At 35.6% G+C, this 24,456-nt stretch overlaps 2 protein-coding genes across 3 annotated transcripts in view; both read left to right on the forward strand.

Annotated features, from left to right (window-relative positions):
• Positions 1-7,122: 7,122 nt before the first annotated feature.
• xndc1n (XRCC1 N-terminal domain containing 1, N-terminal like) lies at positions 7,123-24,369 on the forward strand. 2 transcript variants are annotated; one of them, NM_001017642.3, is given in 9 exon segments: positions 7,123-7,209; positions 8,611-8,752; positions 8,847-9,002; positions 13,073-13,242; positions 18,479-18,561; positions 18,641-18,801; positions 18,896-18,962; positions 22,863-23,026; positions 23,149-24,369. In NM_001017642.3, coding segments are annotated over 9 exon segments (1,212 nt in total). In that variant the 5' UTR covers positions 7,123-7,164; the 3' UTR covers positions 23,373-24,369.
• Positions 23,305-24,456, forward strand: part of trpc2b (transient receptor potential cation channel subfamily C member 2b) — a 28,057-nt gene continuing 26,905 nt past the window's right edge. Inside the window, exon 1 of the mRNA XM_087300014.1 lies at positions 23,305-23,430. The gene's annotated coding sequence lies outside the window, so the exon portion shown is untranslated. The remainder of the gene's footprint in view (positions 23,431-24,456) is intronic.

Consider the following 24,456-nt stretch of genomic DNA (forward strand, 5'->3'; position numbering starts at 1 on the left):
GATGAATGAGCTCGACTCGCTACTCACAGATTGTAAATATTCCGAGTTTCCTTCGGATGCGGCGGCATTCCTGTCGAATGAGTCCAGCACGCGCTGAGGAGGGGCTGCGGGCTCCACCGTGTCCATCTCTTACACTAACTGACCGAGTCTGATTAACTACCACCGCACACGAGAAAACCGAAAGGAAGACAGGGGTTTAATGACGAGAATACCATCGTATTCGTGATTGACTGATGTTCCGGTGAAGCCCTCGAGTTAAAGCGTCAATGGGTTAAAAACACGGTGCTGCGCGGAATGAGAACCGAAGGAGTTTGTCGATAGACTGGTATTCAGTATCATCCGCTCTCCATCACCCTTCCGCTCCCTCTCGTCTTTTATTTGACACCGCCTCGTGACTCCTATACAAGCCCACCTGTTGAAAAACTCCATTTCACCAGTGGACGCTGTTTGGTGTTTAAATGGTCGTTTAAGTGATGACGGTAATTTAGTGTAAAGTAGCTTACAGAAGCAGCTAAACAGAGTTAGCAGCAAGCAGGCAATAATAGACTTAAACGCTCAAATTTATTCGCAGGCCTAGCTAGGGCACATCGCAGGTAAAATAGGGATCTTTTTGAAGTTTTGCTTCGTCAAATGTGACAACAATAAATAAAATAAAATTGAGTAAGGTTAGGCTATACTTCTGTTAATTTAGTTTTTATATTAATTTCAGTATGTTATTATTGGATGCATAAGATTTAATATTGTTACGTAATATTGTCTTAGATATATTTTATGAGAGACTTCCTAAGTTTACCAAACAAGTGGTTCTAATATGAGCTGCTTTGTAAACCTTAAATAAAAATTTGTAAGTTTTTTTTTTTTTTTTTTTTTTAATGGGCAGGTATGGCGGCTATGTAGTTAGCACAGTTGCCTCATAGCAAAAAGGTCACTGGTTCGATTCCCAGTTGCATGAACTCCAGTTTACCCTATACAGTCCAATGATATGTAGGTAATTTGAAAAATCGACATTGGCCGCGCTTGTGTGAGCGAATGGGAGAATGTATGGGTGTTTCTCAGTGCTGTGCCCTTCCAACATATGCCAGAGTAATATGCTCAAGTTACTGGCGGTTCTTTCCACTGTGGCGACCCCTGATAAATCAGGGTCTAAGCTGAAGGACAGTGAGTGAGTAAAACTGTCTGTACCGTGTGAATGGGGGAGTGTGTGTTTAACAGAACTCAGGGTTGTGTTGTCAGTGCTGGGTTACAGCAAAAAGGGTGTTTACCAGTAAATCAGTTGCTAGAGTAATTGGTGGTTCATTCCACTGTGATAATGTAGGGAATAAACAAAAGGAAAGTAGCTAAGTGTTCAATATTTGGTTACTATACTACCAAAATCATTAAACATAAACAGTAAAAATAACTGCAGATTTTTCTGGTCCTGGTCAAATGCTGGTTTGACCAGTACGAATCAGCAAAAATCAGCAAAACATTATCAAAACAAATCTTATGAGCTGTTTTTTTAGCAGTGTTAAAGAAAACTGCCCTGTGACATTTTGGGATGGTTATTTTTTGGTTGCCAATAAACTAGAGAACATTCTCGAAACAACTTACTTATTTGGTTATCTAAAAATAATTAAATTGGAAACAAATGTCAACCAAGGAATAAGGGTTCAATGAGCTTGCATGAACATTAAGGTGTTTGCATCAATTTAATAGTTAACTTTGAGTAGCTAATTTACAACTATTGTTTTCACTTGTACTGCGACTACTAAAATGAACTTTTATGCTGATACCTTTGTTAAATATAGGCTAATCATAAGCATATAGTTTGTGAAATAACACTTGTTATGTTTAAGAACCCAGGTTGCGAAGAATTCTGGCCCAGATTTGGCATAAAGCTGGCAGAGCAGGCATTCATTCAGCACTGGAATACAGCATGTGGGCCAAACATGGCCTGTGTTTGGCAGAGGCAGTACAGATGTTAAAAATTGAGATGTGGGCCACGTAAGTTTGGCCTGTCTTGATCCACATTTAAAATGCATCAAAATAATTTTTGAGCAAAGAAATTCTACCAATCAGGTCGCTTTGAGAAAAAAACACAGCCCATAGTGTGCCTCAATGCTTCATGGGTTTATCAATTTCATTGCAATCGTGGCACAACAACCTATCTGGCCCAGTTCAGGCCCAGTTATGAGTTAATAACTTGGCTGTGACTTGACCCAGATATGGTCCATGTTTGGCCCGTGTCTGGAAGCCAGATTTGGTCCAGTTATGTTCTGTAATTCTCTGCAGCATGTGGTCCAAGCAAAAGCTGATTGTGTGGGCCAGAGCTGGGCCAGAGACATTTTGTTATGAGAGAAACTACACTGAAAACCCTAATGTTGTCTTTACTTACAATTATGTAAAACTGACTGAACATAACCTAAAATCTTGCATTTTGGTCCTATCACTTAAAAATATCAGTTAATTTACCTTATGTACCATGAAAATGCATAAACTTAACATTTCAAGTGTAGCGAGCTCAAAATCAAAATTAATCCTTCATTTTCACAAATGTAGTCTTGACTGCAAAATTCTAATATGTGCAACCTTTTAAGTACAAGGTTTTTTTTTTATTCAGAAAACAAATGGCTTCATGTATAATTATTCATTATAATGTGAATAAATGGCTACTTATTTTTTGTTTGAATTTTTTCAAAGTATATTATTACACGCACGTGCATATATATATATATATATATATATATATATATATATATATATATATATATATATATATATATGAATGAATATAAATGAAATGTCTGTCAGTAGTACTAAGTTTGGTGAACTGAACAATTTAAGTATAGTCTACGTAAAACGCAAGTTAAATAAACTTAAATATGCAAGTTTTGGGAGACTTCATTGCTCAATTAAATTGAGGCCACGAGTTTACTCAATTAATTTAGTTCAGTCAACTTATTAGGGTTTTCAGTGTATTAGTTTTGTGGTTTATATACTGCAAGTAAAATAAATATACTAAACACTTTATATATGTGTTATTAAAGTGGTTATATGTTACATTATTCATATCTTAATGTCTTAAGGTGAGCAATTGTTCTGTGCCGGAGTTAATTCACTGAAAAAAAACGTTTATTTTGGTTATCAATAATCAGAAACTGACTGTTTTCTTTCACTTTGATAATGTCAGTTTGATGACTTAGGTCAACATAGGCTAAGCCCAACTTTCCAACTTTTAGGTTGCTTCGAGTCAAAGGTGATAGGAAGAGCACAAAAATGAAACCCCGCCTGCTACTTAGTATTTGGTTTCATTTGAAAATACACGAGGGGTGACACGGTGGCTCAGTGGTTAGCCCTCACAGCAAGAATGTCGCTGATTCGAGCCCCGGCTGGGTCAGTTGGCATTTCTATGTGGAGTTTGCAAGTTCTCCCTGTGTTGGTGTGGTGATTTTCCTCACAGTATAAGTGAACTGGATGAACTAGATTGGCCGTGTGTGAATAAGAGTGTATGGGTGTTTACCAGTTGCAGCTGAAAGGGCATCCACTGAGTAAAACGTATGCTGGATAAGTTGGAGGGTCATTACGCTGTGGTGATCCCTGATAAATAAAGGGACTAAGCTGAAGGAAAATGAATAAATAAATGAAAATACATGGTCAAATATTGAAATAAAAGTTCTGCTTCATGTGAACATATAAGTTACTTAATACTTGATGTTAAAAAATGTTGTAAAAGTTAGCTCCAGTGGTGTAGTGGTTAGTGTGTTGACATGTGCTCTCCGGTGCTTGCGACGACCTGAGTTCAATTCCCACCTTGAGCTCCTGTGCTATTTCTTTCCCTCTCTCTGCTCCCCACGTTTTCCTGTCAATACTTTCTACTGTCCTGTCCACTAAAGTGGACTCCGAAAAAAATATTATAAAAAAAGTGTTGTAAAACTATTCATATTTTTTAACTAACTAAATTTCTCCCTTTAATGAATATAACATAAATGCAAATTTTACATTTCCAGGGACTCATTCATTCATTCATTTTTTTGTTGGCTTAGTTCCTATATTAATCCGGGGTCGCCACAGCGGAATGAACCGCCAACTTATCCAGCAAGTTTTTACGCAGCGGATGCCCTTCCAGCCGCAACCCATCTCTGGGAAAATTTCTAGGGACTGTTATGTTTATTTATGGTGAGTATGAAGTGTGTGAGCAGAGTGTGTTTTGCTTGATAACTTCATGTAAGCGCTGTTATTACAAAGTCAAGTACACACTCTGCTATCTCAAATCTGCTTTTTAATAACAAATCTGTTTTTTTTAAATATGTGGTTAGACTGTGTTTTGTGTTATCTTTAACTCTTAGCTCCTTAATAATAAGAATAATAAGATTTGATTTAAAAGGATCGCTACATAAGAAAATACATGTGGAGTAAAGTCATTTAGCCAAACAGGAAATGATAATGAGCGGAGTTTATGCCTGCACCAACCAGAGACCCGTGATTTGTTTACCAGTAGTTTCCTGCCAAACTATTATCATCAGAATAGGCTTACATACTAATGTTCTAACATCACTCTTATTATAACAGGCTTGCAAAATCAAAGCTGCAGGCAACAGAGCTATATAGTGTGACGCTTCATGCATGGATTTATTATGTTTATTTGATTTGCTCTTCATGCAGGATGATGGTATGTAGATGATGACGAGGATGGAAGACAGATGTTTTGATTACGGGAGTGCAGATGGGGTCATGGCGGCCCCCTGATTCCCCACACCCACATATACAGCAGCTTCACGGGAGGGGCCACAAACAGCTGGAGAAGGGAATGTCGCACAAACAGCTCATTTGCAAAGGGCGGAAAACATCCAATTGATTTCCAGGTCGATTCAGTGGTCATCTTAAAGCCAATGAGGGTTTTCTTGTTTTCAGTTTCCTTCAGGCTCGCGGTTTTAACATTGAACTCTTTGTTAATGATTTATTTTATCTTATTTTTTTAATAGGCAGAGTTGTTATGAGTGCTTGTTCTCTAAAGTATTTTTAAATATGCTGCAAAATCCCCATTTCCAGGAGGCGGATATATATCTGCAGCTGTCTCCAGCTTTTAAGGACAGCTGGAGGAATTCTCGTGGCTTGGTTAATGCCAAATCAGTTTTAAGTGAAGCTTATGATAAAGGCAGGTCTATTTGTTGCCAAAAGTTGCACTGGATGAAATACTTATGTAGGTTAACTAGAACACAAAACTCATTTCTGGATTTTAATATGCAAAACTGACAGACATTTTAGTGAATAGTGTAACATACAGTTGATGTCAGAATTATTAGCCCCCTTTGAATTATTTTCTTCTTTTGTAAATATTTCCCAAATGATGTTTAACAGAGCAAGGACATTTTCACAGTATTTCTGATAATATTTTTTTTCCTTCTGGAGAAAGTCTTATTTTTTAATTTCAGTTAGAATAGAAACAGTTTTTAATTTTTTACAAAACATTTTAGGGACAAAATTATTTGCCCCTTTAGGCTAACTTTTTTCTCAATAATCTACAAAACAAACCACTGTCATACAATAACTTGCATAATTACCCTAACCTGCCTAGTTTACCTAATTTAGCTAGTTAAGCCTTTAAATGTCACATTAAGCTTTATAGTAGTGTCTTGAAAAATATCTAGTCAAAATTATTTACTGTCATCATGGCAAAGATAAAATAAATCTATTATAAGAAATGAGTCATTAAAACTATTATGTTTAGAAATGTGTTAAAAAAATCGGCTCTCCGTTAAACAGAAGTTGGGGAAAAAATAAACAAGCAGTCTAATAATTCAGAGGGGCTGATAATTTTGACTTCAACTGTATATAGAAATTAATCAACATTTAGGTTTTATATTATATCTATATTATATATCTAAAGGAAAAGACACTAAACCAATATGATAACTAAGCAGCGGTGGATTTAACCAAGTGGCGAAGTAAGTGGCTGCATAGGGCCCAGGAAATTTGGTGGCTTCTAATATAAGTGAAAATAATACTTTTAAAAATGATATATAAAGGGTTTTTATCATATGTTGTAGGGTGAGTCTAACAAATATATATTTATGTCATTATTATATCTGTGCACATTTTGTACCCCACCCCCAATTACGTCAGATGAAGATTTAGTTGAAAAAAACAAAAAACTTTCATAATTATTATTATTTTTCTAATAAAAAAACTATAATTAGAAATATATATATATATATATATATATATATATATATATATATATATATATATATATATATATATATATATATATAAGAAAAAGACAGCAAAATAAAAATTAATAAATATGAATGCTAATGGTGCATCTTAGGACCCCTTGGCTGGAATTGCTTAGAACCCTCAAATCACTAAATCCGCCCCTAACTGTATGGTACAGAATATTTATTGGAGTTTTATTTTATTTGCATTGCTATCATTATATATTGCCTTAGCAGTTTTTTCAAAAGTTTTTTTTACATATATATATACGGTTTATGATTTGTAATGTTATAACTTGCCATTTTTATAACTCGGATTTATACAATAAATAAGCTTATTGCATATACAGTGTTCAGCATAAATGAGTACTCCCCATTTAAAAAATATATATATATTTATCCATTTTTCAGTGAATATAGGCAATGTATTTTGGTGCATTTAAACAAAACAGATTTATTAAACAGATATATTTATTAAAATAATAGTTTATTCACCAAACAGATTTAGAAATTGAAAGACAATACAATTAAGCAAAATATTTAAAAAATATAAAAAATTTACATCCTACAAAATGTCAACTAGATTTTTTTTTTTTTTTTTTTTTTTGCTTCTCTTGATTTTTTCTCTTTTTTTGTGTATTTAATATTTTTCTACTACATACATTTGGGTGTAAGTTATTTTGGTTAGATAAGCTCCATATTTGGCTTCAGTACCGTCTAATCTAATGCATATGCATAAATATAATATTGTATAGCTTCCTATTCAATATATGAATGTAAATGAATGATTTGTGAGGAGTGTACTCATTCGCTGAGCACTGCATATGCTTTTTTTTTACTTTACAAGATCCACGAGGGGGCATCGTCTGATTTCTGGTGAACCGGATGAATGAGGGCGGGATGCATCGGGCGGGAAAAACGAATACGTGGTGACGCAATGTGTTGTCACGTTGAATGAGTTGCTTCCACGATGGCTCCCGTCAAAATAAAACACATCGTCTCGTTTACATCACAGGTAAATGATCATATTTGTTCAAAAAAGGAATCTAAACTAACTTAGTAAAGCTATACTGGCAATATCTAAATAGTTAATGACTTTCTTGAACAATGTTTACGTTTCGTTATACTGAAGAGTTCACAGTATTAAACTCTCAGTTTGTTTAGTAACAATATTACTGAAATAAAACATTCAACAACGTCTTTAAGTTTTTAATTGTTTGAATGTGCTTAATACTGTATTGTGCTTAACATTTAACGCTGACGTTACAGTTTTTCTCAGTCGCTTTGGTGCATTTCTCACAACACTATTTACATTTGCACAACAGTTAATGCATTTCTCAAAACAATTAGTCACTTGTGCACATCCTAGTAGCAGTTTCTCATTCCTTCCAACAAATTGCAAATGCCTTTGTACATACATCAATTGCGTTCACACAACTCTCTATTTATAAAATTATTATATGTGTGTCATGTCAGTCAGAATAACTAAACTTGTAAATGCTGAATAGTCATTACATATAAAACTAATTGTCCTCATTTCATTACTTGAGCCATTACATACAAAAATGTTAAACTAGTTGTCAAAATCTGTGAAGCAAATTTTATATTAAAAAAATTCAATCTTTATTTTCCTGAAAATGTCTGAAAAATTGAACAATTTCATGAATGATTTACAGACCTGTGTATGTTGCAGGTTCAGTTCCAATATGTAGAGCAGTATTGTTTACAGTTGTGCACAGCTTTACCCAAAGGAAGCTTATGCTTGTTGTAAATAAGGGTTTATTTATTCTTTTGCACAATGCTGTAAATAAATTCGAATTGCAACGAGCATGTGCAGTAAAAATGTGAATCATACATATTCAGTGTCTTGTACTCAGATACCTCACTAAATGCAGTGATGTCTAACTTTACTGTTGTTTTCAAATGGCTGTGCAAATAGTATATAGTGCTGTCTTGAGCATTTTCAAGAAATGTCACCAACATCTGTCTTTTTTGCATTAAAAAAATGTCCAGAGTAAACTTTCATAATGAAAACATGACAAAGCCATCTGACTATCTTGTTTATAAACAATGGTGTCAGGACTTTTCATTTTGGAGATACTAACTCTTTGATTGACATCAATACTTGCTTTTGAGGAATGAACTATCCATTTTGAGCAAGTGATGCTCTTTTGCAGGTTAACAACTAGGTTTTGCACTAGTGTTGTCTGTTGTGAGAAATGCACCAAAGCGACTGAGAAAAACTGTAATATAACTGACGTTAATATAAGTAAAGTTTAAAGCCCAAACAATCTCAGATAGATAGATAGATAGATAGATAAAAGGATGGGTAAATAGTCGGGTAGATAGTCCATTATTTGTTTTGTAAATGTAATTGAAAGTGTACTAACTCTCTTTCTTCATGACTGAAATACAGGATAGCAGGAACGGTGTGTGTAATCTGTGTGATGGCAGTGACAGCAGCAGGCCATGGTTGTGCAGTGTTCAGGACCGCACTGGAGTCCTCAGAGTGGAGCTGCAGATGGAGAAAGTGTCTGCTATTGGATTCATTGATGTTGGTGTGTGTTGGTTAACTTCAAAACCTCACACTATAATCATATGCATTTTCTTGATGTATGAATGTTCACAGTCTCCCTGCTTTTCTTTGTGAAGGAAACTATGGCTCTGCGTTCATTCAGGTTGATGTAGGCCGCTCCTCTTGGTCATCAGATCATCCATTTGTCACTCTGCTGCCCACTGCAACACTCATGAGTCCAGCCGACTCCAAACAGGGCACGGGACGCCAAAATGTGCGCATGTTTAAAAAAGGTATGCATATAAATCCTCCACTTCTGCTAAAAAAAAAGCCAACCTCACTGAGTTGTCATGCTTATGATTCCTGGGGGTCAAGACAGATGAAGGACAGTGTGTGTAACACATTATTAATGAGATTAAAAAAAAAAAAATCAACATTGTTTAGTATTAATGTTTTATTTTTGAAGCAGATTTTGTGTACTATGCAGTATCTAATACCTAAAAAAATTAACTTTTTTTTCAACGTGAAATACTGTTAAGAATTAGTAGCAAACATTTTTTTAATAATTATTTTTTGGGGTGTTTTCACCTTTATTGATTAGACAGTGGAGATGTACTGACAGGAAAGTGTAGGGAGCAGAGATGGGGGAAAGATCGACAAAGGAGCTCGAGCCGGGAATCGAATTCGGGTCGCCGCAAGCACCTCGGTGCTATGTGTCGATGAACTAACCACAAGGCTATTGGCACTGACAGCAAACATTTCTAATAGTATTACTTATTTATAATTTACTAGTTCCGTATTTTAAGTTGCCCTCGTAAACATATTTTTGTAACTGTCTTCAAAACTTCAAATATTTATTCATGTTAAAAAATTTCAATTTAATAATTTCACACAATATATGAACTATTGATTGAACTAATGACACTGCAATTTTGTTTAATTGAGCAGTATTATAGGTGGCCCCAAAATACTTTTTAAAAATGTTATTATTTTTTTAAATAAGTTCGCAATATGTAAATGATGGAGAAAAAAAAAAAAAAAAATCAAAACATGTATGTCAAAATGTTCTAGTGAATTAGTGTTCATAAATGCTTTTTAAATTCAAATGACAGTCACAATGTATGGATCAAACTAGTGCCTAAAGTATTTGAAATAAACAGCTTGTCGAATAGAAATAACTGAAAACAATAATGCATTGAATTAACAATTGCTTGCATTTTAGTGACTTGAATCGCCAGGGTTTGCATTTTTTTTGTCCTGCAATGTAACATGGCTGTTTATATAAACAGTGAATATTGAAACTAAAAATATTTCACTCACATCGTCCTACCTAAATTCAGTACTTCATATTCACCTTCCAGAATTTACTTCCAAGACATTCAGTTCTGTTTAAAAATATGATGTATAATTAAAATGCAAGCATTTGTAAGAAAAAAATGATGAAGAAAAGCTCAATGAAGATGTTTATTCAGCATAGCAGTCTCAAAATACATGGCAGTACCTTGGGTTCACCAGAGTCAGAATGAACCCTGAACATTCTTAAACTCAAACCTTTATACTGTTTTTGATGTTGCCTTCAGATGTTAATGATGTTGCTCCTTGGCTGTTGACCCAGCTGTTCTCTCTATCTCTCCATGTTACTGTAGTTTCAACACCATTGATGAGATGGTTCTCTGTGCACCACACCCATCCCCATTCTACAATGGTTACCATTTGGTCGAGATGTAGTCACTTCAAACGATGCAGAGACAAGACCAATGTTGCATGATGGTCATCACCTCATGCACACTGGTTATTGCTCCATCCAATTAGGCTAGTTGTCATAGTCTCTTCTTCAAATTTGGAACTATAAGATATAAACAATTTCTTGGGTTTAGGACAGGAGCACATGAGAACCATGACATCTAATGTTGTAATGTACTAGTACTACAGCCAAAAGCCAAAGGAGCAAGATCATCAATCAATAGAGAAAATTGTGTGTGTGTGTGTGTGGGTGTGTGTGTGTGTGTGTCTGCATGCTTGTATGCAAGCATTGTTTCTTCTCGTTCATTTTCTCAGCATGTACACTTTTTTTTCATACGTAGAACTATTGCACAGTATTCTCCATTTAATGCAAACGTTGTTCTTTATTTTCACTCACTGCGTCTATTTCATCAGTGTGGAGATCCAAATTATAAATTATTATAATAAAACTCAAATTAAATCCACATTAAAAAAATCACACAATAAAAATATTAAACATTGCATTAACTACACCACATGTACATTCACCACACAACAAGCTTTTATGTGTGCAGGTATTTTTTTATTATTTTTTTTCACTCTGTGTCTACTTAGTGTTGACATCCTCATTAGAATCCACATTAAAATCAAGCATAAGAAACATTAAACATTCACATTAACTACACCACATTTGTATCCACTAGATAACATATGTGCACTCACTACACAACAAACATTTGTGTGTAAAAATTTTCTTTTTCAAACACATTGTATTCACTTTCTCCGTGTGGACATCTTTAATCCAAGTGTGCCTCCTTTCGTTTTCATTGAAAATACAAACATACCCTCTCTTTCACTAAATATTAGTTTTAATAATCAATAATGGCCATTATAAAACTATAACGTACAATGATTTTGTACAATAGAGAAAAAAAGGCAAGCAATCAGTCAATTGTGCAGAATCGTTGTCCGCGATTACATTAATTAATATATTAACGTAACATTAACCAAAACACATTTCTTTGAGAACAAGTATTCAAAAGACCAAAGTTGGGGAATATGTTGTTACATATAGACAACAAGATGAATTAAATATCACGTTTAACAAATATAGTGAGATTAGATCCAGCAGGAGATCCTTGATGAACAGTCCAACATGCACTGCTCAAAGCACGCTGCAGCGCATGCCAGAGTGTGTGTGTAGTCACGTGATGTGCGTTTTCTCCGTTTTAATGTGGACGGAGAGCTGATCTGAAACGCTGGGTAAAACGCTATTGTGGACATGAATTGTTTTCATTCTAAATCGTCGTTTTTAAAATTAAAACGCACTAGTGTAAACGGGGCCTTAGTTACAGTCATTTTCACACAGCGATGTGTCTGAAAAGGTGTGAATGGGTCCTTCCTTCATTCCTTTCAATCCTTCCAGTTGGTTTTCTAGCCTGGCTATTTGCTTATGTAGATCTTTATAACTTGTTTTTCTTTTCACTGAAAAATGACACTGGATTGCCTTGTGTCCCATAATTCCACATCTGAAACAAACAACTTCCTGGTCTTTCCTCATTTTCTCTAAACAATGTCTTTCTATGTGGCCTTTTTTTCCACATGCATGACAAACAATGCTTTGAGATTTCGCACTGTTCTGGTAATTCCTCACAACGTGACCAGGTTTTCCACATGCATAACAAAGAACTACAACCTCTGCGTTCACACTTGTAAATTTCCATGCTCTGTGATGGAAACCATTGGATGAACTTGAATATTCTCTTCTTGCAAAGGCAGCAACAGGATGTCTCACATCTTTCATTTGCCTCTGAATTTGCAATATTTTTGTAAAATTGTGTCATTTTACTAATAATGTCATTATAATCAGAGAGTGATGTCACAAGCATTGTCACAGCAGAATGGGTGCGTGGGTCACACTTGTTGATCTAGGCAGACTTGAAACTGACGTCATCATAAGTAATAATGAGCATCAATTCACCATTTAGAGTGGAAGTTGGGTCGAGGCTGGCTCATTTCTTACACATTTATTTATTCAGTGCATTGTTTTTTTCTGTTACTGCTATTCAACATTCAACAAGCTTTTTATTTCAAATAGGCATTATTTTTGTATTTTTTCCATTCATACTTTATTTTCCATTCATTTAGGGTAGTAGTGAGCTTCACAAGTGCGACTATTTTACTGTTTTTTTATGTCTGCAACAATTTGGTGTGCAGAACACAATTAAAAAGTGACAAACCGATAACATTACAAGCCATAAAATGGTTTGTTGTAAAATGATCACCAGAGGGTTTTTGTGTGTGTGTGTGTGTTTGTGTGTATTTGTGTGTATTTGTGTGTATTTGTGTGTGTGTGTGTGTGTGTGTGTGTGTGTGTGTGTGTGTGTGTGTGTGTATTTGTGTATTTGTGTATTTGTGTGTGTGTGTGTGTGTGTGTGTATGTATTTGTGTGTGTGAGTGTGTGTGTGAGTGTGTGTGTGAGTGTGAGTGTGAGTGTGTGTGTGTGTGTGTGTGTGTGTGTGTGTGTGTGTGTGTGTGTGTGTGTGTGTGTGTGTGTGTGTGTGTGTGTGTGTGTGTGTGTGAACTCCATATGCAAGTGCATGAGATTTAATCAAGTTGTCTTCGTTGTCTTTGTGTCCAGCTGATTTTCTTTCTCAGGCTGCTGAGGAGAGCTGGGACAGACTGCGAGTCACCTGCACTCAGCCTTTCAATAAACACGCACAGTTTGGTCTGTCCTTTCTGCGCATCCGCACCGTAGAAGATGACACTGAAGATTCATCAGAGCAACAAGAAGATACTCCTGAAAATCTGGTGAGCGATTGATGCTGCTTTATCTGTCACATACAATTAACTACATGTGCCGATATTCAGAAAGTCAGGGAATTTAATTTATTTTACTTTTTTGGTCCAAGTCATTTTATTTCAGAGAGTTTTATTTCTCATTTTACATTTCACTTCTCCTTAGGGCTGGGCGATAATTCGATATCGGTAATTATCACGATATAAAATTTTTCGATAAAGCGATAATGATTACTCTGATATTTACGCACTATGCGTAACATTGCGCAAGCATTTTGCAGCCTGTCCTTCAGACTGCTGCACGCCGTACAAGTTTGCAGCCATACTGTGTTAGTTGCACTGAAAGGAGTAAGAAAGAAATAAGGTAAAAAAGGTCAGAGTCACAGACATTGTTGACAAGAAACGTCACTAGACTTCATGAGCTACTTTTTCGCTATCCGACACAAAACCGAGCAACGTGCACCGCAAACTGCTTTGACGACGCGTGTCATCAAAAGCAGGCAACACCACGACCTGTTTTACCATGTAAAACAAGACCACCCTTATAAAGATGCTAAGAAATTACAGACATAAACAATTGTTGGCAAACCAGCGCAGCTACCCAGCAGATACTCATGTCATCATTTTCAAAAGCTGCGCCTTACGAGAAAACCCACCCGAAAAGACAGACGAAAGATATTATAGACGACACAATCTCAATCACATCTCAATGAACACTTGATGCTTGCTGTAAACTACAGCCTGCATCATTTAAGGGTATTTGTTAAGACAATAATAAGATCTTTTGATGTCAAGCTTATGTTTCCTTTTTAATATTAAAATATTTGTTTTGAAATCTGTAATACCACTATTGTCCCTCATCGACGGTAAAAGAGCCAGCCTTTATATATCTAAAGGCTTAAATAAATATAAACATATTTCCTTTAAAATGTATCTTTTTTAAACGAATTTTCTTTTGTATAATGTGTAACTTAACTTTGATGTATATTTTGTTGGTCAGATATCTACAGCATAAACAAGAGGAACGAATAACATCAGAGGTGAAGCGCTTTAACACAAGCCCGCTACATGCTTTAGGGTAGTCGAGTAACTCGAGTATTGTTTTGAAAAGAAATCGATTTGCAGAAACCAGTAGTCGTGCAAGCGCTAATAAATATACACATGATACAGTCAATCCATACATATACACATGATACAGTCCATCAGTGTTGTGCAAGTTACTTCCAAACTGTAATACATTACAGATTACTTATTACTGTTATTTAAATGTAATCCCTTACCTTACAATATTACTGTCTCAGAATTGTAATATGTTACATTACTCTTATATTACTTTTTAGTTACTTTCACCAAAATAACTACAGAATTAAAACTTAACATTATAAAATTCTATAATGTTCTATAATGAGCATTTTACATCCAGTAGAAAGTGATTTGAGGTAGCAGAATGACTGTAACCTCTCCAGGATACTAACACTATAGTATATAATTGGCAATGTGATGGCTCAAGACAATGCAAGAAAGGATGACAGCCAGAATTACAAATGATCTGTTAAAAGTATGGTAGAGATAAAGTGATTATTTAGCAATATCTGTGAATGGCTTGGCTATATTCATATTAGACACAATAGGCCGATATGTAAACTCCAATGCCATGACAAAATGCAGATTTTGTTCCTTTTCTTATTGTTGACATTATTGTATTTACTTTACATTCAAGTGGTTCACAACACAGAACCGTCCTGGGCAAAACGAGCATGATGAACAGCTTTCTCAGTATAATGTTTGTTCATCGATTTCCTGTTTGTGGACAAAACTGCGTGCGAGCTCTCACATACGCTTATTGCGCACAAATTCTCACAATCTCTCAAATATGCACTGCTCACGCACAAGTTTTCTTGCTCTCAGTACACTGCTCTCTCAGTGAGATTATATGCAGACTCACAATTTGTGTCTTGTGTTCCCTCTTCCTTTCAAGCTTTTTGATATTAATTATTTTAGTACACTATTTATTAACAATAACCAAAATGCTAAAATAGACTTATAATTTTTAATCTAATAAACCCTAACATTGTTGGCTGTATGTTATATGATGAGATATTTTAAATAAAAAGCATTTAGCCAAAAATAAAAACTAACGCAAGCAGAAATGTAACTAATAGAAACACTTGATAAGGTATTATAGCCTACTGTACTATTCACTCTTCAAATAAATCTCATTATCAATATCATTTTTTATGGCAACTAAAATAAAGTGAACTAGTGTCTGTTGTCTTCCACATTATTGATTGTGGAGGACATTTTCCCTGCCATCATCTTCATTTTGAGAAGAAGCTGTTCCACAGGGCCCCTGAACATACATAATGTCATTAAGTACTTTAATTACTCTGTTGTGGTAATACTATAGTTGCTATGGTAACACAACAAGTGTAATATAACAATGATCCAGTGCTGTAGTTTTTTTTTTACAATATGGGGTAGATTGTACTACAATTCACCACACTTTACTGTAGTAAAACTACACTTTATATTTCATTTTATGAGTTCACTATTCTTAATACGACAGTATGGTTAAGCATTCATTGTAAATGCTAGCCTAAAACATAGGCAGTATACCTTACACTCAAAAACACTAGTACTTATTAAAGAATTTATCTTAACCTGTAAGTAAATAGTGTAGCAATATATAAACCATATAAAAATTCTTGGGATAACAATTAAATAGGAGGATCTCTGGAGAGCAACAGAACGAAAGAAAGAGGAAACACAAGGCATAGATTGTGAGTCTGCATCATCTGACGGAGCGAGAGCAGGTCGTTAGCACGTGAGCAGCTCAGCCAGTGTTGAGTTAACGCGAGGAGTTTTGTCCACAGAGGAAACCGGCACGTTCACTCGCTCGTATTACATGAATGAGCTTACGACATTTGTCAGTGAAATAACGCCATATGCACTTACGTCCGTCTCGCGAATGCACTGTCTTATGCCATTTTCATCTATTTTCCGCTGTGCGTACTGCGAACCGGGCTGAGCCAATAGCCCCGGACCTTGAGCTCAGAAGCTGAAATCATTCCGCGTTCAAAGTAAAAAGGTCCCATAGCCAGAGGGAGATTAATGACAGCACGCGCATATATTCTCTAGCCACGAACAGGAAATAGAACTGCGCTATTTTTTATTTGTTAATGTCTTGCGGCCGAAAAGTGTGTTGTAACGCACGCGTTACTGAACATGTACAGAGTAAAATATTACTGAAAATGTATTAGTAATGCCTTACACTACTGCGTTACAGGAAAATGTAATACATTACTGTAATACATTACTTTTGTAACGCATTACTCCCAACACTGCAGTCCATCCATCCATATACACATGAAACATTCCATTCATACATATACACATGATACAATCCATTCATACATATACACATGATACAATCCATACATATACACATGATACCATCCATTCGTACATATACACATGATACAATCCATACATATACACATGATACATTCCATTCATACATATACACATGATACAGTCCATCCATACTGTAGTATAGTTCGTTGTTGTGTGGGAAGAAGAAGACAGGGTCGGCGATATCAGGTAAGCAATATATTTTATTTTGCTTCTTTGCACACCACTTGCAAACTGTGTCTGTATATGTGTGTGTGTGTGCTCTCTCCTTCCTCGACTGCTCCACCCGTTCTCCTTAAGAAGGGAGTCTCTCCGGCCCAATCACTAGAAAGACAGGTGTTATTTATCATTTCTGATTGACCCGCTGATTAGCCGCCGGGCTCCTAGCATGCTCTCCCCCCTGATTGGGTGTTCGATCACGCTTACCTCTCCACACATACTTATTTACATGATACAATCCATACATACACATACACATGATACTATCCATCCATATACACATGATACAGTCCATCTATACATATACACATGAAACGTTCCATTCATACATATACACATGATACTCTCCATACATACATATACACATGATATAATCCATTCATACATATACACATGATACAGTCCATCCATACATATACACATGATACAGTCCATCCATACATATACACATGATACAGTCCATCCATCCATATATACATGAAACATTCCATTCATACATATGCACATGATACAGTCCATCTATACATATACACATGAAACGTTCCATTCATACATATACACATGATACAATCCATTCATACATATACACATGATACAATCCATACATATACACATGATACATTCCATTCATACATATACACATGATACAATCCATTCATACATATACACATGATACAGTCCATCCATACTTATACACGATACAATCCATACATACATATACACATGATACTGTCCATACATATACACATGATACAGTCCATCTATACATATACACATGAAACGTTCCATTCATACATATACACATGATACACTCCATACATACATATGCACATGATACAATCCATACATACATATACACATGATACATTCCATTCATACATCTACACATGATACAGTCCATCTATACATATACACATAAAACTTTCCATTCATACATATACACATGATACACTCCATACATACATAAACACATGATACAATCCATTCATACATATACACATGGTACATTCCATACAAATACACATGATACAATCCATTTATACATATACACATGATACTATCCATCCATATACATATGATACAGTCCATCTATACATATACACATGATACAGTCCATCCATACATTTACACATGATAAAATCCATACATATCTGAAAAAAATCTGAAGGAACTTTTTTGTGATAAAAAAAAAAGGCAAGCATGTTTTCATTTTGCGCCATTTCCATTATTTTGTGTTAAATTTAACGATCACATAATCACAAAATTTTGGTGGAATTGCTTAACACAACAGCTGCTTGGTTTTTTATGCATTTTAGGTGTTAAAATGTAGCTTTTAAGTCACTTAAAGTGAGGGTAATGTCAGGGAATTTGACATTTGGCTTTGAGTAGGAAACCTGTTACTATTGAGGTAACAGCAGGTGAGTGGGCTTGACAAACCACCTGTAGAAACACTCTCTTGCTCTCTCTTTTAATTCAATTCAATAATGAATTCTTTATGTTAAATTGCTGAGTTCATCCTCAATTATAAGTCGCTTTGGACAAAAGTGTCTGCTAAATGTAATTTAAATGAACAGCAACCATCACCGTTTGGTTGAATTAATGTGGATTGTGTTCACAGCGCACACCAGAAAAAATGTCATCCGTGATGGAGTGGCTTTCCAGTCCCGCTGTCCAAAACACGTTTTTTGGGCGAATCACAGGGTGTGTAATAGAATTTAAGTTAAACGCCAAAAGTAGATTAGTGGCTGCATGAAATAACCCCTCTGGTACTCTCTGATAGGGACGGCTCCTCAGAAGCCCAGAGGAATGCTGGGAGTTTGAGTCGGGCCGAGCGAATGGTCAAAGCTGCTCAGTTAAAGAGACGCTCATTGTCAACTTCTCCATGCAGCACTGCGTCCAGCACAACCCCTCAGAGAGAAGATAACTCCAAAAGCCCACCAGGTGAGTTATTATTCCACTACAAATCAGCCAGAGCAAAGACAGTGAACGCTTTCAGCAGATCATACAAATGTTGTTTCTGTCTTCATTCAATCAGGGGGGTTTAGGACGTCTGGTGAACTGGTTAAGACCCCTCAAGAGCAAAGGAGGAAGCCTAAGGCACGGTATGAATGAAACAAAAAGAATTAATTGCATAGATCTGCAGAGTTTTGTTTTGATTTAGATTCATGTTTTTTTTTTCTTTAACTTTTACTGCTATGGAAAAATTTAAGAGGCCACTTAAAAATTCTCATTAAATCTGGATTTGCAATATAAAGTTACATGTTTTGATCTGTAAACTACTGATGGCCTTTCTTCATTCATTTTCTTTTCGGCTTAGTCCCCTTATTAATCTAGGTTCGCCACAGTGGAAGGAACCGCCAACTTATCCAGCAAATGTTTTACGCAGCGGATGCCCTTCCAGCTGCAACCCATTACTGGGAAACATCCATACACACTCATTCACACTCATACACTATGGACAATTTAGCTTGCCCAATTCACCTATATCACATGTTTTTGGACATGTGGGGGAAACCGGAGCATCCGGAGGAAACCCACGCGAACACGGGGAGAACATGCAAACTCCACACAGAGATGGCAACTGACCCAGTCGGCGTTCTAACCAGCAACCTTCTAGCTGTGAGGCGATTGTGCTACCCACTGCGCCACTGTGCTGCCCCATGGCATTTCTTATGAATAGAAAATTTCATAAAATTGACAATTGTTCAGAATAACGGAAAAGGAGCCATGTTTTCAATATTGCTCAATCTCCCACCTGGAGTATTTTTAAGCTGTTTCTAATTTGAATATATTTTAAAATGTAATTTAATTACTGTGTTGACAAAGCTAAAGACTTTACATTCAGATACGTTCAGGTATGCATTATTATCAAACAAGTTTTTATTTTAAATTAAACATAATTTAACGCACTGGAAAGTCAAAACTTATTAAATGCCCTTAACCCTTTAAAGTACACTCCTTGAAAAAAAAAAAACACGTCTTGGATTGAATAATATACTGACACAACTCTCATAAATAGTACTGTAATAAGCAATTAAAATAATAATGCTAACCTATGGATAAAGTGTCATCCAGGTGGTTATGATGCCTGTTAAAGGGTTAAGATGGACGCAGTGCTGTATAATTTGCAGTAGAATATTTATTGACAAATTATGCTGCACATTATTATCAGGTTTGCACAAAGGTATAATATATGCAGCATGGATGCAGCCGTTATTAAAGCAAAAGAAATGTTGGATATTATTAATAATAATATGGTGATTTAAAAATGTGTAACTAAAATGTCTTGAATGTAAAAAAAAAAAGCAAATGACTTGTTTCATGGTAACACTTTACAATAAGGATTCATTAGATAATGTTAGTTAATGTATTTAATAACATGAACTAATAATGAACAGTACTATACAGCACTGGGCAGCACAGTGGGTATCGCTGTCGCCTCACAGCAAAAAGGTTACTGGTTCAAGCCCCAGCTGGGTTAGTTTGGCATTTCTCTTGTAGTTTGCATTTTCTCCCCATGTTCGTGTGGGTTTTCTCCATGTGCTCTGGTTTCCCCCACAGTTCAAAGACATGCACTATAGGTGAATTGAATAAACTAAATAGGCCATAGTGTATGTGTGTGAATGCAAGAGTGTATGTTTTCCAGTGTTGGGTTGTGGCTGGAAGGGAATTTACTACGTAAAACATATGCTGGATAAGTTGGCAGTTCATTGCTCTGTGGCAACCCCTGATGAATAAAGGGACTAAGCCGAAAATAAAATGAATGAATGAACATTCATTCATTCATTCAAAATTCATTACTGTGTTGACAAAGCTAAATGTCTTTATATACAGATGTTCAGTTGTGCATTATTAATAAGCAATAATATGTACTATTATTATTATATTACAATTTTATTATTAGTATTATTGTTAATTACATTGGAAAGTCAAAAGTTTTTAAATGCCCATAAGAAGGATGCAGTGCTATATAAATTGCTGTTGCATGTTTAATTGTAGGTATATGAAGGAAGGACAAAAAAGTATTCTTTAGAAAGTATTCTTTGTCCAATCATGCTGCATATTATCATCAGGTTTGCACAAAGGTATAATATATGCAGCATGGATGCTGCTATTATTAAAGCAAAATAAATACCAGATGTTAGTGCAAAAATCATGAGGACTGAGATCATGGTGATTTAAAAATGTGTAACTAAAATGTCTTATAAGTCAAAAAATTCAAAGTTGTTTCATTGTCACACTTTATAATAAGGATTCATTAGATAATGTTAGCTGATGTTTTTACTAACATGAACTAATAATGTATTTGAAATGATTAATTTACATTTAGTCACTTAGCAGATACTTTTGTCCAAAGCGACCTCCAGTTGAGGAGGCATTCAGCTATTCAACAAGATCAATACACGCAAGAAGTGCTACTTATACAGAGGAACTGTTAGTGCTCAGAGAGTAGGGTGCTAGAATGTGATGAGGTGTTTCAATCAATAATTTATTTTGGGAAAGAGAAAGAGTGTTTCTATAGGTGGTTTGTCAAACCTGCGTGAGGCACATTCAGTTTGGGAATGACGTGTGGTGAGGTGGGGGAGAGAAGAGGGGGTCCTGGTTTTGTTCAAAGGGGTTTAGGCATGGAATGTAAAAGATATGAACGTAGTATCCGTGATGTCACCCATGGGTTTCTGAACAATGCAAAAGAAGCTACAAGTAGGCGCAGCCAAACGTCGCCATTTTGTTCGCACGTCATCACACCGACCACGGGATACCAAACAAGGGCAAAGAGGCGGTGCGTGAGCGGAGCTACAGGTGCATGCTGACATTTTGCTTCGATATGTTTTCTTTGGCAGAGCGCTTAATACCTCCTTACCTGCGACTCGATTGTGTTCTGACCACATGTGCTTGGCTGCATACTGTATCATTGAAGTGTTTAGACTTTTAAAACACTGTTGTAATACATTGACCCACTCAGCATTGTGCTTATCATGCTTTTCAACAGGAGGAAAATGCAAATTACTTCCAAACACTTCAAATAAAGTCAGTGTTAGTAAATGCAAGGCTATTTATGAAATCCAGGCGGAAATCTGTATGACAGTGTTTCAGATGACTGTTCTAGACCCTACAGCTAATCAATCTGTCAGATTCTGAACTGCATTGCAATTCTAAAGAACATTTAAAATGATCAATTATCTTAAGTAAAACAAATATACATTTATAGATATATTTATGTAAGTATGTAATTCCACTCACCTGGGAAATGGAACCGACTTGAATGGTTTGTGAGCACAATTGAGTGCACACAGCATGCTATAATATCTGATAATTGCAAGAAATAATTCCAAAATACAATTGACTGTGTAAAGAAACAATAAACAAAACATAATATGATGTATATGCCGAGTTCAGTAACTAATCAGACAGAATTAGCAGAGGGGAAGTGATGGCGACCAGCGAGACCTAGCTGTCACTCAAGTGGCCGCGCCCTTAATTATGCAGACTTAATATTACTTAATATAAGCACAATGGATGAGTCATAAAAAAATTCAAACCCTCACAGTTGTCATAAAGGGTAATATTAGCTGTAAACAAATTTTTATCAGCTGTAAAAATGGCCAATTTACCATTCGGTCAGAAATCATTTGGATTTCCTGGGGCCAGCCCCCAAAGGCGAGTCGATGAATTGCAGTTTTAGTTACTTCCGTATTGGCTTCCCGAGGGAGAGCGGGAGGTTGCCGGGTTTTTAATTGATTGAATCCTCGTTCAGAATTTACCATTAACATACAAATGTGTGCTTGTTGTTAACATTAGATGATGCACATGAACTAACAACGAGCAAATTTATTTCCTTTAACTAATTTTAGCCAAAATTTATCAACACTGTAATAAATGTATTATTCATTATTTGTTCATGTTAGTAAATCCATTAGCTAACATGCACTAATACAGCCTTATTGTATTAGAGTCCTGTGCTTATTCTAAATGTAATTTCTGTTTTAATGATGTTCATTCAGGCAGATCCTTTTAAACAGTGATACTCCATTAAAAAGATCCAGACCCACAGGATCCACACATGATCATCCCACCTCACCGAAATTACCTAGAAGCCAGGCAGAAGCCAGACAGAAGCCAATAGACGCACAGGACTTTCCTGAGACCAGCTGTCCTCTTTGTGGAGGTAATGTCAATAATGCACGTGCACATTTGCGCAGGACTTTTTACCAGTGGACAGACCTGCAGCTCATTTTTACATTGTAATTTACTGTTTATCAGCTTATCGGGTGCTTTTTGTCTATGCAGAATCTTTCAGTCCAGATTACCTCCCCTTTCATGCCTCCACCTGTCTGGATTCAGATCCAGCAGGGCTTGTGGGACTCATGAGCTCTTCTGTTTTTGGCTCAGCTGCAGATGAGCATATGGTTCCATGTCCTCTTTGCTCCATCTCATTCCCCCCAGACCGCATCCAGCAGCACGCCAGCACCTGCGGAGACACCCGAGAGCCCAGCGCTGTCTGGCTGAACTGAGGAGTGCATTGAGGTCTCGGAAACCTTTTCGCAGTAGTGGAGTGGAAATAGAAATCAGGTATTTTCTAGACCTTACATAAAATGTCTGTGAGTAGACATTTGAATCTGCACGGCTTCCTAAAAGGACTTTTTTATTGACATTTTTAGAGGTCATTGGTCATTATTAGGTGTTTGAGTGGTAAACATATTTTGGACTGCAATTATGTTTGTCTTTATATCTTCCATTCTTCCTATGTTCAATTAAAATTAGAGTGTTGAATTTTTAAAGCATTGTTTTTCAACTGGCCATAATGGTTTGTTTGTAACATACAAGTTGCTGTGCAAGTTGTTTTAGTTATGGAAAAACATTTATTATATGAAGGTCAAATAATGTTTCTTCCCTAGTTTTAAATAAATTGTCATTTAGGTAGTCAAAATAACCAGAATGTTTTTCATTTGTTTTCAGAAATTGGCATTGCGTAGTCTAAAAATTAATACAAGCATATTTTCGAATATTTTGACCAGACTAGATATTATTTTAAGCAAAAAAAGAAGAAATGTTATCAGTGGTTTATATAAAATATTATGTTTATATATAAATTATGTTTCACTCTCTATAATAAATCATAAATCCATAGAAATGTAAAAATTTCATGTTGTCGTATTTTTTCATAGCTGTATGCAAAATATATCATTTAGAAAGTTTGTTCCTGTTTAGTTTTGCTGTCATTTTCTCACTTTTTTTAAGGCAACAAACAAGGGACATTATACCAGAAACGTACATTATCTGTCCTTGAAATAAAAACGTAAATATAGTGAATGAATAGTATTTCATGCTAAATAAATTCTGAAATGTGAGATGTTTTGTAAAGGAATATGTCCTTCAATTGGTTCTCAGATTTATTTAAAAATGTACAAACCCTGTCATCGTCCTTGTCCTCACCCCAATTGAACTACAGCTTTAATAGTTTTGTTATTCTGTTCTTTCTTAGAAGAAATAAAACTTCAGAAATAGCAAGTTTAAGTTGTTATCATTCACATTAATTGATTAAAAACATGAAGTTAAAAATAAATTCTACAAAGAAATACTATTTTAAAATTGTCC

This window comes from Danio rerio, chromosome 21 (assembly GCF_052040795.2).
Source record: "Danio rerio strain M-AB ecotype USA chromosome 21, GRCz13ab, whole genome shotgun sequence".
Lineage (NCBI taxonomy): Eukaryota > Metazoa > Chordata > Actinopteri > Cypriniformes > Danionidae > Danio > Danio rerio.